The following is a 24032-nucleotide window of genomic DNA, read 5'->3' as shown; positions in this document are numbered from 1 at the left end:
CGGGTCGAGACCCTTCTTCAGGTAACAGACTACTGACCGATGTCTACTCCTCTGCTTAGAGGGTGGGTTACAAGACTTTTTTAGGGAAAGGCTTTTCACACTGCGTATATCTCAGATTACCAGCTCTAAAACAATAGGATTTAACCTAAGTTGTCCCTTAATATCATCTGTCTATTTCCCTCCACAGATGCTGCCAGAGCAGCTGAGGTCTTCCTGAGTTATTTTATGCTCAAGATTCCAGCATCTGCAGTCTCTTGTTTAGTTTTCTAGTTTAGTTTAGAGATACAGCGTGGTAACAGGATCTTTGGCCCACCGAGTCCGCTCCGACCAGCGATCCCCGCACACTAACGTTATCCTACACACACTAGGGACAATTTACAATTATACCAAATTAATTAACCTACAAAACCTGTACATCTTTGAAGTGTGGGAGGAAACCAGAGATCCCGGAGAAAACTCACGCAAGTCATGGGGAGAACCAACAAACTCCGTGGTCAGTATCAAACCAGGGTCTCTAGCGCTGCAAGGCAGCAACTCTACCGCTGCGCCACCAGCCGCCCCAGTCTCTTGTGTCTTCATTATCTCTTAAGATGTGGTTAGATGATGTTCACCACAAAGTATTTCTACGTGGTACGCTATTCGGCTACCATAAGTTGCATCTCACACTTGCGTCACCCCACTAGCAAATTGGCCATGGTAAAAAAACCCGACACAAAGTCAATTTGAACAACAACGAACAGGACGAGAAGTGCACTACAACAAACCACCAATAATCAAAACAAAAATGATAAACAGGAAGAACAAGTCTTTCCAGGATAATTTCCCATTTTCACAGTTTCATTTGTAGAGTCGTGGAGCTGTACGACCCGGAAACAGGCCCTTCAGCCCACCCTGTCCATGCTGACCAAGTTGTCATATTAGGTGTGTAAGAAGGAACAGCAGATGATGGTTCAAACCGAAGATCGACACAAAAATCTGAAGTAACTCAGCGGGACAGGCAGCACCTCTGGAGAGAAGGAATGGGTGACGTTTTCGGGTCGAGACCCTTCTTCAGACTGGCATATTAGGTGCCCCATTTGCCTGCATTTGGCAATATCCCTCTAGCTATATATCTTTCTAAGTATATATATTAGGGATAGATATTTCCAAATCTTCTCCAGCTTCCTCTGGCAGCTCATTCTACATATGAACTACCATCTGAGTGAATTTTTTTTGTTAATCCCACCACCTTCTTCCCTCCCCCCAACTTTAAAAAAAAGTGAAATTGTCTTACAATTCCCTATGAATAATAGAAGAGATTATTATTTTCACAATACTAACACTGGAAAATCACAGGTTAGTTTCCAGTGGATCGTACAGCACAGGGAAGACCCCTCCCTACGTGCTTCTGCTAACTTTGCACAAAGAGCAATATACAAACATCCTCCTCTCCTGCTCTTCAACCTTTCCCCTTCAATCTACTGCTATTTCCTCTTATCTTTTCCTATATTAAATTCTCCACTGAAATTGAATGTCCTTTCAACGTCCCCAGAGAGCGACCGTTCTGGTTTATTTTAAAACACATTTTAAAAGAATAAATATTGGTACGAAAGTAGGAAAACCAACAAACAATACGAGTGGCCTAAAACTGCACGATTAGAGCAATTACTGTAGAAATCAGTCCTTCGCTGGTAAGAAGCAGTGTTTTTCCACCTTTTGAGGGCAGAATCCTATTGCAATATGTAAATAGACCTTGAGGATATTCCGAGTGTTATATGACACTGAGGAACAGCTACATTGCTGCAAGGGTTCAGCTGGCCCCACATTGCAGGATCCAGTACACTCTCCCAGTGTGGTCTGCCCAAGGCATTGTTCAGCTTTAGTCTGAACACTGGGGATTTCAGCGTAACCATTTTGCAATAATCCAAAATGCCCCGCTGGCTATGATTATTCCTCCCTCATACAATTTAGACATGGTGATTTTTCAGCACCTTGACATCCCTTTCAACTCCTATCTCGGAGAATTTTAATCTCATTCACAGTGTACGTGCCTCCGATTTTGACTTCCTGCACACAATGCTCTCAATGTTATTTACCCACCGCTGGATGCAAACTGCAGCAAACTTACTTACCCTGAAATATCTTGACGGTGCCCTTGGAGAGCCAAGTATCCTTTAGCTTGATGTTGCTTGTGAATTTAATTACCTTGTACTGAGTCTGAGACCTGACACCAAGTTTGCAACAAGCATCTACTATAGGTGTTATTGATGCGTATGTTCTTGGTTGCAACCTTGAAGTTATTTTTGCACTTGACCACATATTTGTACCATTACCAGGAGCCCATGTCCATTGACCCGTACCAGATCAGTCGCCAGACTTGATTTACCAGCTTCCAATTGATATCCCTTGGCAACTTACACAACCCAGCAGTATGAATATTGATTTCTCTAACTTCAAGTAACCCTTGCATCCACCCTCTCCTTTCTCCATCCCTCCCCTCTCTCCATCCCTCTCCTCTCCCCTTCCTTCCCCCACCCAAGTTATACTAGCTTCAAAGTCATCTTGTTGAGCCTCGTTGTCTGTAACTCATTTTCACTTAGTCCCTGGCTAACATTGGCCTGTTTCCTTTATCATTGTTACTTTTTTGCATAACTTTCATTCATTTGTTCCATATCTCTCTATATATTACTGTCTATATCGCTCGTTTCCCTTTCCCCTGACTCTGTCTGAAGAAGGGTCTTGGCCCGAAAGGTCACCTTTTCCTTTTCTCCAGAGATGCTGTCTGATCCACTGGGTTGCTCCAGCTTTTTGTGTCTATCTTTGCTATCCTTTCTGCACACATTTCTTCTCTCAGTGTAAAATGTCCGATGCTTATTCAAACTTAACCACACCTGTTGTTCTTGATTTTGTGTGCTTAATTGGCCCAGATCCTTTTGGAAAAAATAGCAATTTCCAGGACTTAATTGGCTGATGAAAGATAAACGGGTTTCCAGCTGGTAAATTTCAGCATCGCGTCTGCCCTAAATGAGGCGTCAGCAATTGGGATGGGCTCTCTTCCAGAGCAATAAAATGGGGGAGCAACAGGCAGTCAGTGTGAAGGTCATCCAGGTGAACTGATAGACAAGCCAATCCACAGTAGACAGCACCAAAAGAAAGGTAACCTTCACAAGTTTAGAGATAACGTCTCTATTCATCAACACTGGAAAATTAATTTTGCAAGACTCAAGGGAGATACGAGGTCCTTTAAATTTCCACTTTGTGTAATGTTTAGACTGATTAAAGAACTGTAAGTTCTCTGTAAGACACTGTAAAATATATAGTGAATAGTGGGACCTGCGTCGAGAGCAGCACGGTGGCGCAGCTGTAGAGTTCCCGCCTTACAGCGCCAGTGACTCGGGTTCGATCCTGACTACGGGTGCTGTCTATACGGAGTTTGTACGTTCTCCCTGTGACCACGTGGGTTATCTCCGGATGCTCTGGTTTCCTCCCATATTCCAAAGACGTACAGGTTTGTTGGATAATTGGCTTTAGTAATATTGTAAATTGTCCCTCGTGTATGTAGGATAGTGCTGGTGTACGGGGTGATCACTGGTCAGCGCGGACTCGGTGGACCGAAGGGCATTTTTCCGTGCTGCAGCTCAAAAGTCTAAAAGTCTACACATAGAAACATAGAAAATAGGTGCAGGAGTAGGCCATTCGGCCCTTCGAGCCTGCACCGCCATTCAATATGATCATGGCTGATCATCCAACTCAGTATCCTGCACCTGCCTTCTCTCCATACCCCCTGATCCCTTTAGCCACAAGGGGCACATCTAACTCCCTCTTAAATATAACCAATGAACTGGCCTCAACTACTTTCTGTGGCAGAGAATTCCACATACTCACCACTCTCTGTGTGAAAAATGTTTTTCTCATCTCGGTCCTAAAAGACTTCCCCCTGTGACCCCTTGTTCTGGACTTCCCCAACATCGGGAACAATCTTCCTGCATCTAGCCTTTTCCAACCCCTTAAGAATTTTGTAAGTTTCTATAAGATCCCCCCTCAATCTTCTAAATTCTAGCAAGTACAAGCCGAGTCTATCCAGTCTTTCTTCATATGAAAGTCCTGCCATCCCAGGAATCAGTCTGGTGAATGTTCTCTGTACTACCTGTATGGCAAGAATGTATTTCCTCAGATTAGGAGACCAAAACTGTACACAATACTCTAGGTGTGGTCTCACCAAGGTCCTGTACAACTGCAGTAGAACCTCCCTGCTCGTATACTCAAATCCTTTTGCTATGAATGCTAACATACCATTCGCTTTCTTCACTGCCTGCTGCACCTGTATGCCTATTTTCAATGACTGGTGTACCATGACACCCAGGTCTCGTTGCATCTCCCCTTTTCCTAATCGGCCACCATTCAGATAATAGTCTACTTTCCTGTTCTTGCCACCAAAGTGGATAACCTCACATTTATCCACATTATACTGCATCTGCCATGCATTTTCTCACTCACCCAACCTATCTAAGTTACCTTGCAGCCTCCTAGCATCCTCCTCACAGCTAACACTGCCCCCCAGCTTCGTGTCATCCGCAAACTTGGAGATGTTGCATTCAATTCCCTCGTCCAAATCATTAATATACATTTCAAATAGCTGGGGTCCCAGCACTGAGCCTTGCAGTACCCCACTAGTCACTGCATGCCATTCTGAAAAGGATCTGTTTACTCCTACTCTTTGCTTCCTGTATGCCAGCCAGTTCTCTATCCACATCAATACTGAACCCCCAATACCATGTGCTTTAAGTTTGCATACTAATCTCTTATGTGGGACCTTGTAGAAAGCCTTCTAAATGTCCAGATATAACACATCCACTGGTTCTCCCTTATCCACTCTACTAGTTACATTCTCGAAAAATTCTATAAGATTCGTCAGACATGATTTACCTTTCATAAATCCATGCTGACTTTGTCCAATGATTTCACCACTTTCCAAATGTGCTGCTATCCCATCTTTAATAACTGACTCTAGCATTTTCCCCATTACCGATGTTAGACTAACTGGTCTGTAATTCCCCGTTTTTTCTCTCCCCCCCCCCCCTTTTTTTAAAGTGGGGTTACATTAGCTACCCTCCAATCCTCAGGAACTACTCCAGAATCTAAAGAGCTTTGAAAAATGATCACTAATGCATCCACTATTTCTGGGGCTACTTCCTTAAGCACTCTGGGATGCAGCCTATCTGGCCCTGGGGATTTATCGGCCTTTAATCCATTCAATTTACCTAACACCACTTCCCGACTAACCTGGATTTCACTCAGCTGATGGAAATGTGGGAAGGCTAAAATAGGAGTAATGTAGGATTAGTGTAAATGTGTGGGTGCTTGGTGATTACTATGGACTCAGTGTGTTGAAGGTCTTATTTCAATGCTGAATGACTCAGTGACTTTGGAGGTGGAAATGCTTCCTGATTCTTCTTCTAAAGGACATGGTTAAAAATATTCCTGTTTTGTTCATTATACCACACAGGTACAGGCATTTCGGCCCACAATGTCTGCACACTGAACATGATGCCAAGACAAACTGTTACCTGCCTGCACATGATCCACGATCTGAATCCGGTGATTCATCGAACACAACATTAGGTTCCAGGAGCAGAATCAGGCCATTTGACCCATTAAGTCCATGCCACCATTCAATCATGGCTAATCTATCTTTCCCTCACAACCCAATTCTCCTGCCTTAACCATATAACCATATAACAATTACAGCACGGAAACAGGCCATCTCGACCCTTATAGTCCGTGCCGAACACATAATCTCCCCTAGTCCCATATACCTGCACTCAGACCATAACCCTCCATTCCTTTCCCATCCATATAACTATCCAATTTATTTTTAAATGATAAAAACGAACCTGCCTCCACCACCTTCACTGGAAGCTCATTCCACACAGCTACCCTCTGAGTAAAGAAGTTCCCCCTCATGTTACCCCTAAACTTCAGTCCCTTAATTCTCAAGTCATGTCCCCTTTCTCCCTTCTCCCCTTAACCCCTGACACCCATACTAATCAAGAATCTGTCAATCCCTACATTAAAAATATCCATTGGTGTCACAATGAATTCTACAGATTCACCACCCTCTGACTAAAGAATTTCCCTCCATCATTCTGCACTCATTTTCAAATTTTCTCTGTGTTTTCTTTCTAGAATAAGTTTAACACTGTGACCAACATACTTTGAGATTTGTGCTAAATGTACCAAGACTGTATTGGTCGCAGCATCAACTTTGCCAAGGTGAAATTAAGCTGGTTTAGCCATAGAAACATAGAAAATAGGTGCAGGAGTAGGCCATTCGGCCCTTCGAGCCTGCACCACCATTCAATATGATCATGGCTGATCATCCAACTCAGTATCCCATCCCTGCCTTCTCTCCATACCCCCTGATCCCTTTAGCCACAAGGGCCACATCTAACTCCCTCTTAAATATAGCCAATGAACTGGCCTCAACTACCTTCTGTGGCAGAGAATTCCACAGATTCACCACTCTCTGTGTAAAAAAATGATGTTCTCATCTTGGACCTAAAAGACTTCCCTCTTATCCTTAAACTGTGACCCCTAGTTCTGGACTTCCCCAACATCAGGAATAATCTTCCTGCATCTAGCCTGTCCAACCCCTTAAGAATTTTGTAAGTTTCTATAAGATCCCTGAATCAGCATGATCCAGTATTGCAGAGAAGAATTGCTAGGAAAAGAGCTATTCTTCATCTGCTAAACTAATTGAACTATGCAAGGCAGGGCAAGTCATACGACAGATTTAATACTCTTGGTCTTACTTTTAAATTGGCTTCACTCGATTGGCCACTGCTGTCTACAATTAACTAATTAGTACAGCAGAGCTGAGTACACCTGTGTGTCTCCGATTAACTGGACACAAATCATATGTGTCAAGGTCAGATCAACCGGAAGAATTTAAAATAATTTAAACAGAACCTGAAGTAATTGTTGAAGTAGCAGGATTAAACATGCCTGGGTTGGAATTTGATCCTTTGCTGGTCAGGTCGTGAATGCAGTGGACATCTGACCAAAGTTAGGAGATTGTAAGTACAATGTGATAACACTCAAGTACAACACCATTAGCATGCTTTTGCCATTCAAACTCCATGGCCAGCTTCAAGTTCAAGTGAGTTTATTGTCATGTGTCCCTGATAGGACAATGAAATTCTTGCTTGCTTAAATAAACTGATAAAGTGCAAATAACAGATAATGGGCTATTAATGTTCAGAGTTTTGTCCGAGCTAAGTTTAATAGCCTGATGGCTGTGGGGAAGTAGCTATTCCTGAACCTGGTCGTTGCAGTCTTCAGGCTCCTGTACCTTCTACCTGAAGGTAGCAGGGAGATGAGTGTGTGGCCAGGATGGTGTGGGTCCTTGATGATGCTGCCAGCTTTTTGAGGCAGCGACTGCGATAGATCCCCTCGATGAAAGGGAGGTCAGATCCGATGATGGACTGGGCAGTGTTTACTACTTTTTTGAGTTTTTTCCTCTCCAGGGCGCTCAAGTTGCCGAACCAAGCCACGATGCAACCGGTCAGCATGCTCTCTACTGTGCACCTGTAGAAGTTAGAGAGAGCCCTCCTTGACAAACCGACTCTCCGTAATCTTCTCAGGAAGTAGAGGCACTGATGTGCTTTCTTAATAATTGCATCAGTGTTCTCGGGCCAGGTACAGCTTTGTGTACATCGACTGCTTTGAAGAAATTGTTTGCTGAATGAGTGTAAGATATTGTAGAAATAAGGAACTGAAGATGGTGGTTTTAAAATCAAAAGACACAACATGCTGGATTAATTCAGTGGGTCAAGCAGTATCCCTGGAGAACACAGGGAGGTGATGTTTCAGGTTAAGACCCTTCTTCATACTGATTTGGGAGGGGTGTGGGGGAAGAAAGCTAGAGGAGAGGAGTGGCAGGACAAAGCATGGCAGGTAATAGGTGAGCACATGGCAAAGGGTTTCTTTTGCTGGGCAGATGGTTAAAGAAAGGCCAAAGATGAAAGGACAAAAGGTGCGACACAAAAGAATTGAAGAGTTGCAAATTGTGAATCCGGAGAAAGGAATTTAAATGGTGTGGGAGAGAAATTGATAGGGGACGTGGGAGTGGGTTATTGATAGGGGACGATCAGCCATGATCACAATGAATGGCGGTGCTGGCTCGTAGGGCCGAATGGCCTCCTTCTGCACCTATTTTCTATGTTTTCTATGTTCAGAAGAGTTAGATCTGAAGGTCGCAGCTGCCACACTAACAGCTGGCAGTATGAGAACTTATAACAGGCCAAACAGAAAACCTGTGTAGAACTGAATTTCTGGACAGTTTTATTAAGGACTTTCTAATGTTTGCCTAATACTAAATAATCAAATCAAGCATACAGGATATGTTGGAATAAGTGTCCCAATTAAGACATTCCCAACGAATTTGAACTAAGATGTAATGACTGTCATCCTGATCTTTGCTATAGTAGCACAACCATATTTATGGCCATTTAACAAACTTAAGGGCAAACTTTGAGATGAAAAATTATTCTCCTCTCTGATCAAATAATGTCTTAATATAGAAGCTTGCAGGTTAATCATTCTGGCTACTTAAAAATGATTACTTTAAAATATTGCCCGTGTCAATAGAGTTAGCATCTTGACATTGACATTGTGACCTAATCAAAGTAATATTCATATCCTTTTTGAGCCATCACTCTTTTAATTATATATAGACACAAAATGCTGGAGTAACTCAGCCGGTCAGAGAGTATCTCTGGAGAAATGGAATTGGTGACGTGTCGGGTCGAGACCTTTCTTCAGACTGAAATGTCACCTATAACTTTTCTCCAGAGACATTGTCTGACAGACTGAGTAAAGGGGCTGTCCCACTGCGGCGACCAAATCCGCGAGTTCAGACGAGTTTCCCCTCGACTCATACTCGCAGCATGGTCGACACGAGGTCCTAGGAGGTCTTTGTAACTCTCCTTCATGCTCGAGAGTAGTCCCCGCTTACACGAGGCCTCTGCTAGGTTGCGCCATATTTTTCAACGTTGAAAAATGCCCACGAGTAAAAATAAAGTTGCCAGGGAAAAAGTCAATACTTTTTTTACTCGTAGGTTTAGTCGAAGTGGGTTGTAGTAGGTTGGCATGCTATTTGAAGGTAATCAAGGGTAGTCGAAGGTAGTCGTAGATAGTCTTCAACATAGTCGAAGGGAGGTTGAAGGAGGACGTCTTCACTCTCCACTATTCGGTGTCCAATTTTCCCGAAGCTAGTCAAAGCTAGTCTTCAACATAGTCGAAGGAGATCGAAAGAGGTCTTCTACGTAGTCGAGGGAGGTCTTCAACATGACATTTTTTCAAACTCTCCTAAACTCGCCAATTAGGTTGCTGCAGTGGGACAGCCCCTTTACTCGAGCATTTTGTGTCTATCTTCAGCTTAAACAAGCATCTACAGTTCCTTCCTACACACTCTTTTAATTATGCTTGGTTTTCATTTTTATAGCAGCATTCTACCACACAAATTGTATGGTACCACACGGCCACTGTGCCTAGCTGCTCTTTCATTATCGTCCAGTAAAGATTTAACCATTTCACTCTTAAATAGATCTATTTAATCTGCTTATATCCCTCTTTCAGGCGGTGCATTCCAGCTATATACAAAGGGCAGAAAATGATGAATGCGTGTGGACTCGGGAGAGCATCTAGACTAATTGTATTGAATGGTACATACTTGAAATTATCTAACTATTTAATGTTTTGTGATTTTGAACACAACTTGCCCACACTGACCAACATGTCCCATCTACACTAGTCCCACCTGTGGCCCATGTACCTCCAATCCTGTCCTATCCATGTACCTGTCCAATTGCTTCTTAAACATTGCGATAGTCCCAGCCTCAACTACCTCATCAGGCAGCTCATTCCATACACCCATTCCACCACCCTTTGCCTGACCCCTCAGATTCCCATAAAATCTTTCCGCCTTCACCTTAAACCTACAGTATGCCCTCTGTTTCTCGATTCCCAAACTCTGGGCAAGAGACTCTGTGTGTCTACCCGATCTATTCCTCTTATGAGGAATGAGTTAATTGACGAGGTTCCTTATGAATTTCCTAAATTACATGGAACGTCTTTTGAAAAATCAAATAATCTCCGCATGATAACAATACATACAGGGAAATACAAGTCCTATTACAATATTATAATAATTGTCTGTTGTCACAAGATGTTGAATATGTACCTTTGCTACTGCATGAGAAGATTGCAAACTGGTCATTTACTTTTATGCCTTCTTACCTTATCCAACGAGAAGGTTTTAGTGAGAGCAAAGGCCCAGCCAGCATCAAAAGCTCTTCGGATCATTGCAGAATTAGTTGTCGGAGTGGCACTGGCTAATCCAAAGGGATGCAGGAATTTCAACCCAACTACCTCCACACTAATGTCCACGAGGTCAATAGGTGTGTAGAAAAGAGGTAGTTCAGGATCCCCAGTAATTGAATGACCATGTTGTGCCTGTAAATCAAAAATTGAAAATCAAAAAAACAAAATTACAAAAAGCCATCACAACTTCACAAAATCTGACTTTCCACACAAAGGGTGGTGGGTGTATGGAACAAGCTGTCAGAGGAGGTAGTTGAGGCAGGGACTATCCCAACATTTAAGAAACAGTTAGACAGGTACATCGATAGGACAGGGTTTGGAGGGATATGGCCCAAACGTGGGCAGGTGGGACTAGTGTAGCTGGGACTTGTTGGCCGGTGTGGGTAAGTTGGGCTGAAGGGCCTGTCTCCACACTGTATCTCTCTATGACTATGATTTTAGGTTAAATTATGTTAAATGTAATTGTTTTTATGACAATACAATTTCTTACCAACTCCCAAAATACTGATAAACAGATAAGGGTGGTCTGAACTAAAAAATAGATGTTTCTATACTCTTGAAAAATAACTGACATTTAAGTAAATTATTCCTTTTTCAACTAGCCAGAGATAAATTATAACACATCATCACAGGTACAGTGTTCCATTATATTTGGCAATTTCCAATTTATCTTATGTAGACTGGATCTAACTGTATCATGCTGTGTTATGCTAACATTTAAATATTCATTAACCCATCATCTTATGTACAGATCCTAAGCTACTTTGGCACTTCCAATTGGAAACTATTCAAACAAATACAGCAGCAGCATTACTGTATCTCCTCGATATATTTACAGCACTGTTAATATCCACGTTTAAAACTCAATGATTTATTGTCAGTTTGTTTCAATTACAAACATCTGAAATTGAAGAAACTGATATTTCTATTTGAAAGTCAAAGAGAGATGCATTCTTTAATCTGTCCAGAATTGATTACAGAGTTTATCTGTGGATCAGAGCGGAATATCTTTAGACTCCTGTAGAGCTGTGAAAGAGGATGCTGAAAGAAATGTCAACCATTGCTGAACAAAACATTGAAGTGAACTACCCCCTCACCCTCCCCCACCCCCCTCCACCCCACACACACACACCTCCCTGCCTGCTCTCCTTTCAAGTAATATATTTTCCAATAAATACTATAAATGAATGAATGCATTCTATTTTGATGTGCCCAGTTTAGTAAAAAGACAATATGAATAACACTCCTACTTTTTAAATAAACCAGTGGAAATGTGATTTTCTTTTAAAGCATATATAAATACTCTCAATACCCACTATTCCTTTATGGGGAACAGTGAAATATATTTTATTTCTTTTATGATTTTACCCAGTGTGACCTGCCTTAGCTGCTTTTTTAAAAATCATTATATCTGGTTTTTGGACACCCACCAATAACTAAGAACTGTTTCTGAGGATTTCTTTCTGCACTTTTTCACCCCCTGAATGATTAAAATTCCAAAGGTCAAAAATAAATGCTTAAACACAACATGGCTGCTCGGGAACCCAGGAAAGCTAATAGTGATGTCTTCCAATGAGCCCATATTACAGGAGAGGAGCAGGAGATCTTAAAAAAATAAAGGTAGATAAATCTCCAGGACCTGATCAAATATATTCTAGGTTATTGTTGTGAAGCTGGGAAGAAATTGTGTGGCCCTTGGTGGCATTATTTGTATCAATAACCATAGGTGAGTTGTCTGGAGACTGGAGGGTGGCTAATGTTATGCCATTATTTAGGAAAGGCTGCAGGGAAAACATATTGGAACTATAGTCTAGTGAGCTAAACATCAGTAATAATCAGTAAATTATTGGAGGGATTCTGAGAGCCATGCATTTGGAAAGGGAAAGATTGATTAGGAATGTGTAGGAAAGAACTGCAGATGCTGGTTTAAATCGCAGACACAAAATGCTGGAGTAACTCAGCGGGACAGGTAACATCTCTGGAGAGAAGAAATGGGTGACGTTTCGGGTCGAGACCCTTCTTCAGACAGATTAGGAATGGTCAGTATGCCATTGTGCATGAGAATTTGTGTCTAACAAATTTGAGTTGTTTGAAGGGGTACCATAAAGACTGATATGGAAAGGGTAGACGTTGTCCACATGGATATTAGGAAGTCCTTTGACAAGGTACCACAAGTTAGGATGATCCAGAAGGAAACATAGAAACTAGATGCAGGAGTAGGCATCATGGCTGCTCATCCAAAATCAGTGCCCCATTCTTGATTTTTTTCCGACATCCCTTAATTCCATTCACCCTAAGAGCTAAATCTAACTCTCTCTTGAAAACATCGAGTGAATTGACCTCCACTGCCGTCTGTGGCAGAGAATTCCACAGATTCACAACTCACTGGGTGTAAAAGTTTCTCCTCATCTCTGTCCAAATGGTCTACCCCTTATTCTTAAACTGTGATCCCTGGTTCTGGACTCCCCCAATATGGGGAACAGTTTTCCTGCATCTACCCTGTCCAATCCCTTAAAGGATAGATCACGTGGGATCAAGGTCGAGCTAGCCAGTCTTACAAAAATCAAAGACGAAAGCATTGTATTCACTTCAAGGAAGGGTATTATTGTGTACTGTACCTTTTTATGCCAAGGTTCAACATATTACTGCATCCCTCACCCTCTCACACTTAAAAGATCAAATTGCTCCTGTTGCTATTCTCCATTATCATCCAATTTCTATGCAGATGGACTGATTATATGTCTGCTTTTGAGTCATAGTCATACAATGTGGAAATAAGCCTTTTGGTCCAACTTGCCCACATCAACTAGCATGTCTCATCTACACTAGTCCCACTTGCCTGTGTTTGTCCCATATCCCTCAACCACTTCCTCCAGGCAGCTCATTCCATTCACCCACCACCCTTTATGTGAAAAAGTGTACCTGCCAGATTCCTATAAAATCTTTCCTCCTTCACCTTAAACCTATGCGCTCTGGTTCTCGATTCCCCTACTTTGGGCAAGAGACTGTGCATCTACCCGATCTATTCCTCTCATGATTTTATACACCTCTATGAGATCACCCCTCATCCTCCTATGCTCCATCGAATAGTCATAGCCTGCTCAACCTCTCCTGATAACTCTCTATAATTTATTTTTAACATTCTCCCCAATTGATTTTTATTAGTTTATCCACCACAATCACCTCTTAGGTAGAGGCAGGGCTGGCCTTAAGCCGATTGGACCGATTGCTCCCAATTGGGCCCCGCGAGTAAGGGGGCCGCGGTAGATCTACCCCACGTGGAGGGGGGAGAGAGGGGTGGAGAGAGAGTAGAGGGATGAAGGGGGAAGAAAAGGGTAGACGGGGAGGGGGAATGGAGAAGGGGGAGAGAGGGAGGTGGGTCGTTCGCTCATGACAGCGCACCCGCCCCTCCAGTCGCCGTGCTTCACGCATGTAGCCCTGGCTCCACCCCTCTCTCTCCCAGCGGTGAACAATACACGGAGGGCCGGGCTGGGGGTTGGAGCAACGTTTACAAACATCGGCCTCAGCTCACACCCGTCGGCCCGGACCCCGGCATCCGCTCCTGCCGCCGGCACTCTCCCTCTCTTCTCTCTTTTACTCCTTCCCTCCCTCCTTCCTCTCTCTTTTCCCTTCTCTCATTCGCTCCATCCCTTCTTTCTCTACTTCCCTCCCGTCCTTCCTCCCTTCTCTCCCTCCCTCCCTTCTCTCCCTCCCTCCCTTCTCTCCCTCCCTCCCTTCTCTCCCTCCCTCCCTTCTCTCCCTCCCTCCCTTCTCTCCCTCCCTCCCTTCTCTCCCTCCCTCCCTTCTCTCCCTCCCTCCCTTCCCTCCCTCCCTCCCTTCTCTCCCTCCCTCCCTTCTCTCCCTCCCTCCCTTCTCTCCCTCCCTCCCTTCTCTCCCTCCCTCCCTTCTCTCCCTCCCTCCCTTCTCTCCTCCCCTCCCTTCTCTCCCTCCCTCCCTTCTCTCCCCTCCCTTCTCTCCCTCCCTTCTCTCCTCCCCTCCCATCTCTCCCTCCCTTCTCTCCATCCCTTCTCTCCTTCCCTCCCACCCTCCCTTCTCTCCTTCTCTCCTTCCCTCCCACACACACATAATGCACAGACACCTAACACACACACAACACGCACAGACAACTAACACACACAACTAAGTTAGGATGGGGTAGAGCCCAAAGGGTAGGATGGGGCAGAAGCCCAAAATTTAATGCCTGGACTGGTTTTTCACCAATGGTTATTGGTTTTCCAGGATCTATTTAATTTAAAATAAAAATTCATTTCAGTCACTAAAACAAGTGGTATTGTAACTATGTACTTTTCAGAGGTGATCTACACATTTTGTTTGGTACTTGTAGGCTTACATGTATGCAATTTTACTTTAAAATGTAGCTTAGATCTGTTTGGTCCATTAAGTCCCATGCACTTTTTAAGCGCACATTTTGATTACTTTCCATTCTACCATAGAGGTATAAAGTCTATAATAGACTTCAATTATATTTCTATGAATCTACAGATCTTGGGTGGAAACCTGGGGCTCACCAAAATTGTTCCCAATTGGGCCCCGCACCTCCTAAAGCGGGCCCTGGGTAGAGGGGCTCTCCGGGTAATGATTTTACCATGACAGCCACCTACAACCCCTCACCCAGCACTCCAACCTCCTCACTCCACCCCACCCATGCACATTTGGTGAATCTGTGGAATTCCTTTCAACAGAAGGCTGTGGAGGCCAAGTCAATGGATATCTTTAAGGCAGAAATAGATAAAATCCTCCAACATTTTCGCCACCTCCAACGTGATCCCACTACTGGCCACATCCTCCCATCTCCACCCATTTCTGCTTTCCACAGAGACCGTTTCCTCCGAAACTCCCTGGTCATCTCGTCCCTTCCCACCCAAACCGCAGGAGATGAAACACCTGTCTTTTTACCTCCCCTCTCGACTCCATCCAAGGACCCAAACAGTCTTTCCAGGTGAAGCAGAAGTTCACTTGCACCTCCTCTAACCTCATCTACCGAAACCGCTGTTCCAGGTATCAACTTCTCTGCATCGGTGAGACGAAGTTCAGGCTCGCCGATCGTTTCGCTGAACACTACCGCTCAGTCCGTCTTAACCTACCTGATCTCCCAGTTGCTCAACACTTCAACTCCCCCTCCCATTACCAATCTGACTTTTCTGCCCTCGGCCTCCTCCATTGTCAGAGTGAGGCCCAGCGCAAATTGAGGGAACAGCAACTCTCATTTTGCTTGGGTAGCTTACACCCCAGCGGTATGAACATTGACATCTCTAACTTCAAATAGCCCTCGCTTTCCCTCTCTATTCCCTTCCCCTTCCCAGTTCTCTCCCCAGTCTTACTGTCTCCGACTACATTCTATCCTTGTCCCGCCCACTCCCCTGACATTAGTCTGAAGAAGGGTCTCGACCCGAAACATCACCCATTCCTTCTCTCGAGAGATGCTGCCTGTCCCACTGAGTTACTCTAGCATTTTGCGTCTACCTTAGATAGATTCTTGATTAGTATGGGCTTCAATAGTTATCGAGAGATGGCAGGAGAATGGGGTTAGGAGGGAGAGATAGATCGGCCATGATTGAAAGGCGAATGGCCTAATTCTACTCTTATCACTTATGAATTGTTCTTGTACTGTCCACAGCCGCCCCAGCAAAATCCGTTGGCAGTGCTGCTTCTCCCCTTGGCTGCCAATCAACCACGCAACAGTCCCGTATTTAATTTTCCCAAGTGAATGCCCGATCTTTACAATCCCCCACACTTCTCTCTTTAATTAATTAATTTCCCCGGAGAAGCCCAGTCTTCAATTAGTTTCCCCAAGGGAATCGCTTGTCATGAATTAATTTGTTGACTGAAGAAGCTTGGATCTTTATTTAATTACATACCTAATATGTAAACACTATTTCAATTCATTAACTCCACAACTCTCGATTTTTATTAACATTCTCCCCAATAGATATTTTTGGCGAGTCGAGACAGTGAGTGAATACAAAGGGTTTTATTTTGTAACGGTAAAACAACGAATAAACTCAGGTCGGTAAGACAGCCAAAACGCGATGTTACTTCCACAAGTGTGGCGCTAGAATGATACATCTAGGTAAAAAGCGCGCTAATACCGCCCCCCGCGCCCACGTGACTGGTGCAGCCAATCCGAGGGTTTGACTACCCAAAGACACCACCGGGTGTCGCTACATTTTATTAGTTTATCCGACACAATTACCTTTCAGGTAGAGGGGCTCTTTGGGTTATGATGGACTGATTTCAGTGTTATGCATAATTTCCCATATATTTTTCAAACATGTCATAATAATAATAATAATAATAATAATAACATTTCATGTATCTGTTAATGACTATATACAGTATCTTAGTTTAATTATGGCTAAGGTAACCATTCAATGAAATGAAAGAATTACAGCAAGTGTAGGTGGAGCAAAATGATACAAATAGTGAAAGGCCTGGATAGAGTGGATGTGGAGAGGATGCTTCCATGAGAGTCTAGGACCAAAGGGCATAGCCTCCGAATAAAAGGACACACCTTTGGAAAGGAGATGAGGAGGAATTTCTTTAGTCGGAGAATAGTGAATTTGTGGAATCCATTGCCACAGGCGGCTCAGGGGGCCAAGTCATTGGCTATTTTTAAGGTGGAGATTGACAGATTTGTGATTTGTATGGGTGTCAAGGGTTATGGGGAGAAGGCAAGAGAATGGATTTGGGAGTGAAAGATAGATCATGCAGTAGTGAATGAAGCGGTGTAGACTCAATGGGCCGAATGTACCAATTCTGCTCCTGTGACTTATGAACTTATGATAAATGGCAGCTGTGCCAACAGCCTGTTTCGTCTTTTTCTTTTTTTGCTGTTTTGGTCTGTGTTAACTTGTATATTCTTAGTGTATCTTTAGTTTTTGTATTATGAGGGGGTTGGGGGTTTGGGGGAAACTTTTTTAATCTCTTTCCTCGATGGAGATGCGACTTTTTCATCGTATATCCGTCCACACTGCAGCTTTAACATCGTGGAGCTGACGGTCCCTTGGTTAGGGATCGACTGAGGGAGCTCCAACCGCAGGAGCTACGACCACCCCGATCGCAGGAGCTTCGATCGCCGACTGCGGCAGTTTCATTTGCCCCGACCGCGGGAGAAAAGGTGGAAAGAAGGTATAAGTTATTTGCCTTCTATCACAGTGGGGAATGTGAGGTCGCCGAAAAAACAAGATGGACGTGCTGCCTGCACTGGCGGGGACTCAGTGCCGTGAATGCAGTGATCTCAGTGTTTTGCAGGGATATGGCTCCATGAGGACATCCCAGAGTCTAGTGCGAGTGTGGACGGCTTTCTGACTGTTCGGGTGGACAGGGATTGCAGAGAGAGAGACAGCGTGTGTGGCCCGGACATTGAACTGATGTCTGTGGGTCCCCGCTTATGCTGTGTGCCCTGGGGATTCTCACACGCCGCTGTGGTGGCTGTTTATGTTTAATTTTTATGTGGTTAAGTTGCTTTTTTGGATGAATTTCTTTTACAGAGAAAATCGCTTATAAACAATTCTCAAAAATGAAAGACTTACTAACCTGGGGGCTGTCTGGATTTATTTGGGGAAATACTGGTTAATATTAATGAATTGTGAAGTTTCACTTCAGTCAGTTTTCTCATTTCCAATTCCACCCTCTTCCACTCCAGTCTTCCTCAGTGGTGCTGTTCCAGCTCTCACTATCACCTCTCTCTATTTTATATTCTCCCCTGGCAGTTCTTCCTCCTTTTTTCCCCTCATCTTCTCCATCCCATCAAGTCAATGTTTTTACATCCTCTTCCGTAGTTGCAGGAATTCTACTCTTTACATTAACTTTCCAAAATGACTCCACATCATCTGGTGACCTTTCTTTACCCAACACACTTTGTTAAACACTATTGTTCTCTGATCGCTGCACATGATATAAACCTGTTGTATATCCAGCCAATTCATATCCCTCTCCACAATCCTCTTCCCATATATTTTTTTTAGTTCCCGTCTTCCAGGCTACTACTTTACATTACATTTTTGCTTTTGTCTGTTTATATTCCGAACCAGCGGTCACAGTTGAAGAATAAGGGGTAGGCCATTTAGGACCGAGGCGAGGAAAAACTTTTTCACCCATAAATCTGTGGAATTCTCTGCCACAAAAGGCAGTGGAAGTCAATTCAATGGATGTTTTCAAAAGAGAGTTAGATTTAGCTCTTAGGGCTAACGGAATCAAGGGATGTGGTGAAAATGCTGGAATGCGGTACTGATTTTGGGTGATCAGCCATGATCATATTGAATGGCAGTGCTGGCTCAAAAGGCCGCATGGCCTACTCCTGCACCTATTTTCTATGTTTCTATATATTCTAACCTTTAAAACCTTTAAACATCTTTGCGTTGGGGACTGGACGGTCTTTCACCCCTGCATTCAATGACTACAGTTATGAAGGGCATACGTTGAGGGTGATTTAAAGGAGATGCAAGGGACAGGTTTTTCACAGAGCGTGTGGTGGGTACATGGAATGAGCTCTCAGAGGAGATTCTGGATTGGGTACAATTGCAATGTAGAAAAGATATTTGGATGGGTTCATGGAAAGGAAAAGAGATATGGGCCAAAGGAAGCCACCTTGGTAGGTTTGGGCAAGTGGACCAAAGGTCCTGTTTCTGTGTTGCATGACTCTGTGAACCAGAAATCAAAATAGTTAACTTTAAACAACACGTTAATTTAATGCAGGTGAGGCCACAAAACACACAGGAAGGGTAATGAGATGAAATACAGATAGAGCAACTTTTATTTGCTCAAGACACTTCAGATCTTAAGGCCAAAAAATTACGGTCACATGGGAATCATTCTAATCTGAAACACCAGTTAGGTTAAACGAAAGGGAAAGAAAGTTCAAATTATAAAGAGAAATAATCAATATTTGCACACACTAAATTGGTTTGTGTGGTAGTGCATTATACTAGTAACATAAAGTCAAACTACAAAATAATCATTTTAAAATCACATTAGATTTATCAATTTGAAACGCAAAACAAATGTAGATGCTATTAATCTAAACTAAAACAGAAAACGTACAGCGAGACTCATTAGGTGCAGCAGAATCTATGAAGAGAGAAGCAAAGTTAATATTTTAATTCAATCACCTTGCAGCAGAACGAGTTCCGAAAATGGGGAATTTGAAAAATATGTTGGACAAAAATCAGATATGGGGCCCAAAATTGCTCACAATACTCCAAATTCATTCAATGATGATGGTTAGTACAAGCAAAGAAAGCCACATTTATCCTCGATTTTGCAACCTCAGAAGAATGATCAATGGATCGAATGGCTTTGGTATAGTCGATGGCACGGACTATGCAAGCAAAGAGTGGCCACCATGCAATACATAATTACATAGGAGCAAGGGCAAGGCCTGGAATTCAAATTAACAATATTCCCAAAGTCCACAGTGTGGGATTATTTTTATGTTGGACAGAATGGAGGGGAATTATTGCCTTCCTGGCACTGAGCGAAGGAATCTGTCCTAATTGTTTACAACGAGTTTGTATATTGTGAAGGGAAATATGCCAGAAAAGCAATTAGTCGGAACAAGGAAAGTTGTTCTGCCAATTTTTTGGCCATCACTTTAAATCCCTTAATGCAAACGCTGTATTAAAAGCAACTAAATATTTTAATGAACCTGGTCACATCGTAGTTGATACAGTTATTGATCTTTCTCAACAGAAACAAAACAAAATAGTGTTAGTGTAGATAGGATGGTAAAGAAGGTGTACAGTACGACATAAAGAAGGAATTCACTTGGGTAGCATATACCTCAACAGTATGACATTGAATTCTCCAATTATAGATAACCTACAATAACGCTCTCCTTCCCATTTTATTTTAGTTTAGAGTAACAGAAAGGAAACAGGTCCTTTGGCGACCAAGTCCACGCCGACCAGCGTTCCAAGCCCACTAGTTCTATCCTACACATCAGGGATCATTTACAATTTTTACCAAAGCCAATTAACCTACACACCTTTATGTGTTTGGAATGTGGCAGTAAACCAGAGCACCCAGAGAAAACCCATGTAGTCACAGGGAGAATAGAAGGTACAAACTCTGTACAGACAGCACCCATAGTCAGGATCGAACCTGGGTCTCTGGCCATGCAAGGCAACAATTCTACCATTGCACCACCGTGCCGGCCCAATATCTCTCCACAGCCCCCATTTCCCCCCCACCCCCATCCCAGGGGCCCCGCTAAACGCATTAGGAATTTCCTCCTGTCAATTGTAGAGTGAGGCGCTCTCATCGTCTGTTAAAGAATTGGACAGTTTCCACAATGATTTAATTTATTTTACTATTTAAATTGACCTTTGTGTCTGTTAATCCTTTCATTAAAGTTTTAATGTGACAGTCTTGGCATCTCTAAACCTTCATTTGTTGTCTGATTCAGCATAATAATTTAATTCATTCAAGAGAATGCTCTGAGACATCTGCTTCCATTCTACTGTAAAATGTTTGCCTTGTCTTCCACTAACATAAAGGGAAGCAGAAATGCAGATTTAACATTTTTAATACACAACTGTACATGATTATGACAACCATCTCACATTTTGCTTGGACAGCTCAAAGCCCAGTGGTATGAATATTGATTTCTCTAACTTCAAGTAACCCCGGCATTCCCCCTCTCTCCATCCCTCACCCACCCAAGTCACACCAGCTTCTCGTTTTCACCCAACAAATGCCTAACAATGGCCTGTTTTCTTTATCATCGTTACGCGTTTGTATATCTTTCATTCATTGTTCTTTATCTCTTTCCATCATCCTCTATATCTCTCTTTCCTTTTCCCCTGACTAGTCTGAAGAAGGGTCTCGACCTGTAACATCACCTATTCCTTCTCTCCAGAGAAGCTGCCTGTCCCGCTGAGTTACTCCAGCTTTTTGTGTTTAACTTCAGTTCTTCACATTGTTTCTCTCTTGAGATTACACCCTCTCCAGTCAGCAATGGGTCATTTGTGGCTGGCCTTGATTAGTCCTGGTCTTTTCTCGCCTCCAGCTCTTTACTCCCACTCACAACTTTCAGAGTGAAGAAGGTTCCTAACTCGAAAAGTCACAGAGATGCTGCCTGACCCATTGAGTTAGTTCAGCACTTTTTGTCTATTTTGAACAAAATATTCTGTTCGGGTAGTTATGAAGAACACAGCGTTCTTGGTGGCTACATGCTGCAAAGAATGGTGAATGCAGAACATAGAACAGGAATAAGGCCTCTGCCCCACAATGTTTGGGCTGAATATGATGCCAAGTTAAAAACTGATCTCATCTGCCTGAACATGATCCATATCCCCCTATTCTCTGCACTTCCATATGCCTATATAAACGCCTCTTAAACACCACTACCACCCCCGCCTCCATCACCACCTCTGGCAATGGTTCTGGGCTCCCACTACTTTCTGTGTAAAAAACTTGTCCTGCGTATCTCCATTAAACTTCACCCCCATACCTTATAACTATGCCCTTGGAAAAAGGTTCTGACTATTTATCCTATCTCCACCTCTCACAATTTTATATACTTCGATCAATTATCCCCTCAGCTTCTAGTATTAGGAATGGACTATCCAGACTGATAAAAATATCATAAATTTCAATTGGCATTTAAACTGGATTTTTACAAGAAAATTAGTTATATAATTTAGCTGGTGCATTTAGTTTAGTTTTGGGGTTGCATTGCGGACTACAGGCCCTTCGGCCCACCAAGTCATTGCCGACCAGCGAGTCCCATACACCATTACTATCCTACACATCAGGGACAATTTACAATCTTCACCAAAGCCAATTAACTTATAAACTTGCTTGTACACGCTAGAATTTACAAACTCGGCTTGTACTCGCTAGAATTGAGAAGATTGAGGGGGGATCTTGTAGAAACTTACAAAATTCTTAAGGGATTGGACAGGCTAGATGCAGGAAGATTATTCCCGATGTTGGGAAAGTCCAGAACAAGAGTTACAGTTTAAGGATAAGAGGGAAGTCTTTTAGGACCGAGAAGAAAAAATCATTTTTTACACAGATAGTGGTGAATCTGTGGAATTCTCTGCCACAGAAGGTAGTTGAGGCCAGTTCATTGGCTATATTTAAGAGGGAGTTAGATGTGGCCCTTGTGGCTAAAGGGATCAGGGGCTATGGAGAGAAGGCAGGTATGGGATACTGAGTTGGATGATCAGCCATGATCATATTGAATGGAGGTGCAGGCTCGAAGGGCCGAATGGCCTACTCCTGCACCTATTTTCTATGTTTCTATGTAAACCTGCACGTCTTTGGAATGTGGGAGGAAACTGAAGCACCCGGAGAAAACCCATGCGGTCACGGGGAGAACGTACAAACTCCGTACAAACAGCACCCATTGTCAGGATCGAATCCAGGTCTCTGGCACTGTCAGGCAGCACCTCTACTGCTGCGCCACCGTGCCGACCCTTCTGAGCACTGAGTTTTGAGTACCGTTTTGTGGTCAATCAAGGTGGATAATTCTAGTCTAGTACAGTGAATTTTCCCCAAAGGTGTTTTACACCATTAGCTAACACTGAAGATAAAAGTAACAGATCATCTGTGACAATATAAAAATAAAATTTATCATCATCTTGTGCTCTTTTGATTGTTAATAAAATAATTTATAAAATTTCACAATTACTTGAGTTGACATGACAATTATATTCTTCCACTGATATTGCCTGATCTGCCAATTTTTTCCAGTCTTTTCTTTCTGGTTTTATTTCAGATTTCTGGCAACTGCTGGGGTTTTTTTTTGCTTCTTCTATTTTGTATTCAGGTATTCAAACAATCCCAGGCCAAGTTCTAAGATACAAATTAAATATTCAATAATGTTTACAAAAGCAAATGCTATTTCGTTTTCCATCCTCACCCACATAATTATGGAGTATTCAGTTATCACAAAGCAGTTCATTTGAACTGAATAAACATTTTTCAATTTACTGAAAAACGGTTTAAAGATTCTTCATCGGTTCATATCCTCTTTCATTTTCCATTACTGAGAAAGTAAAGTGATCTGTAATCTTTCTCCACCACTCTGAACAAGAGATAATTTACTCCAGAAATAAATTCTTAGCTTTCCTTCCAATTGATACAGATCGTCTTGATTTAATAATTAATGGGCAAATGAACACAGTTGTACTTAAGAAGGCGCAACCGATTTTCCACGTAGGTGAAAAATGGTATAGAGAACCTAAATAAAATTTAAGGATTTAGTTATGTTATGCCCTTAATAAATTATTAAATTAGATGTAGGTATGCTACTTTTTCCTTTCATTTGTGGCATTGGTCACACACATTTGGATGGGTGTGTTAGTTTTGTAACAAATTTGCTGAGTGCTTCAATTGAAATTTGATACTGGGAGTGAGACATTGTCATAGAGAAAGGGTCTAATACCAAGAATTATAGAGGAGAAGAAAGCGAATGGCATGTTGGCCTTTATAACAAGAGGAATCGAATATAGGAGCAAATAGGTCCTTCTGCAGTTGTACAGAGCCCTAGTGAGACCACACCTGGAGTATTGTGTGCAGTTTTGGTCCCCTAATTAAAGGAAGGATATTTGTGCTATTGAGGGAGTGCAGCATAGGTTTACAAGGTTAATTCCCGGGATGGCGGAACTGTCGTATGCTGAGAGAATGGAGCATCTGGGCTT

General features: G+C 42.8%; 1 protein-coding gene across 1 annotated transcript in view; it reads right to left on the bottom strand.

Moving 5' to 3' along the window:
- dpyd (dihydropyrimidine dehydrogenase) overlaps positions 1 to 24032 on the bottom strand; it is a 675582-nt gene that overhangs the window by 274108 nt on the left and 377442 nt on the right. The window contains exon 13 of the mRNA XM_033028889.1: positions 10279 to 10494. Within this exon, the coding sequence (XP_032884780.1) occupies positions 10279 to 10494 (216 nt within the window). The remainder of the gene's footprint in view (positions 1 to 10278; positions 10495 to 24032) is intronic.

The sequence above is a fragment of the Amblyraja radiata genome, chromosome 10, assembly GCF_010909765.2.
Source record: "Amblyraja radiata isolate CabotCenter1 chromosome 10, sAmbRad1.1.pri, whole genome shotgun sequence".
NCBI lineage: Eukaryota > Metazoa > Chordata > Chondrichthyes > Rajiformes > Rajidae > Amblyraja > Amblyraja radiata.
The sequence above is the reverse complement of the archived record's forward strand: the minus strand, read 5'-3'. Positions and strand labels throughout refer to the sequence as shown.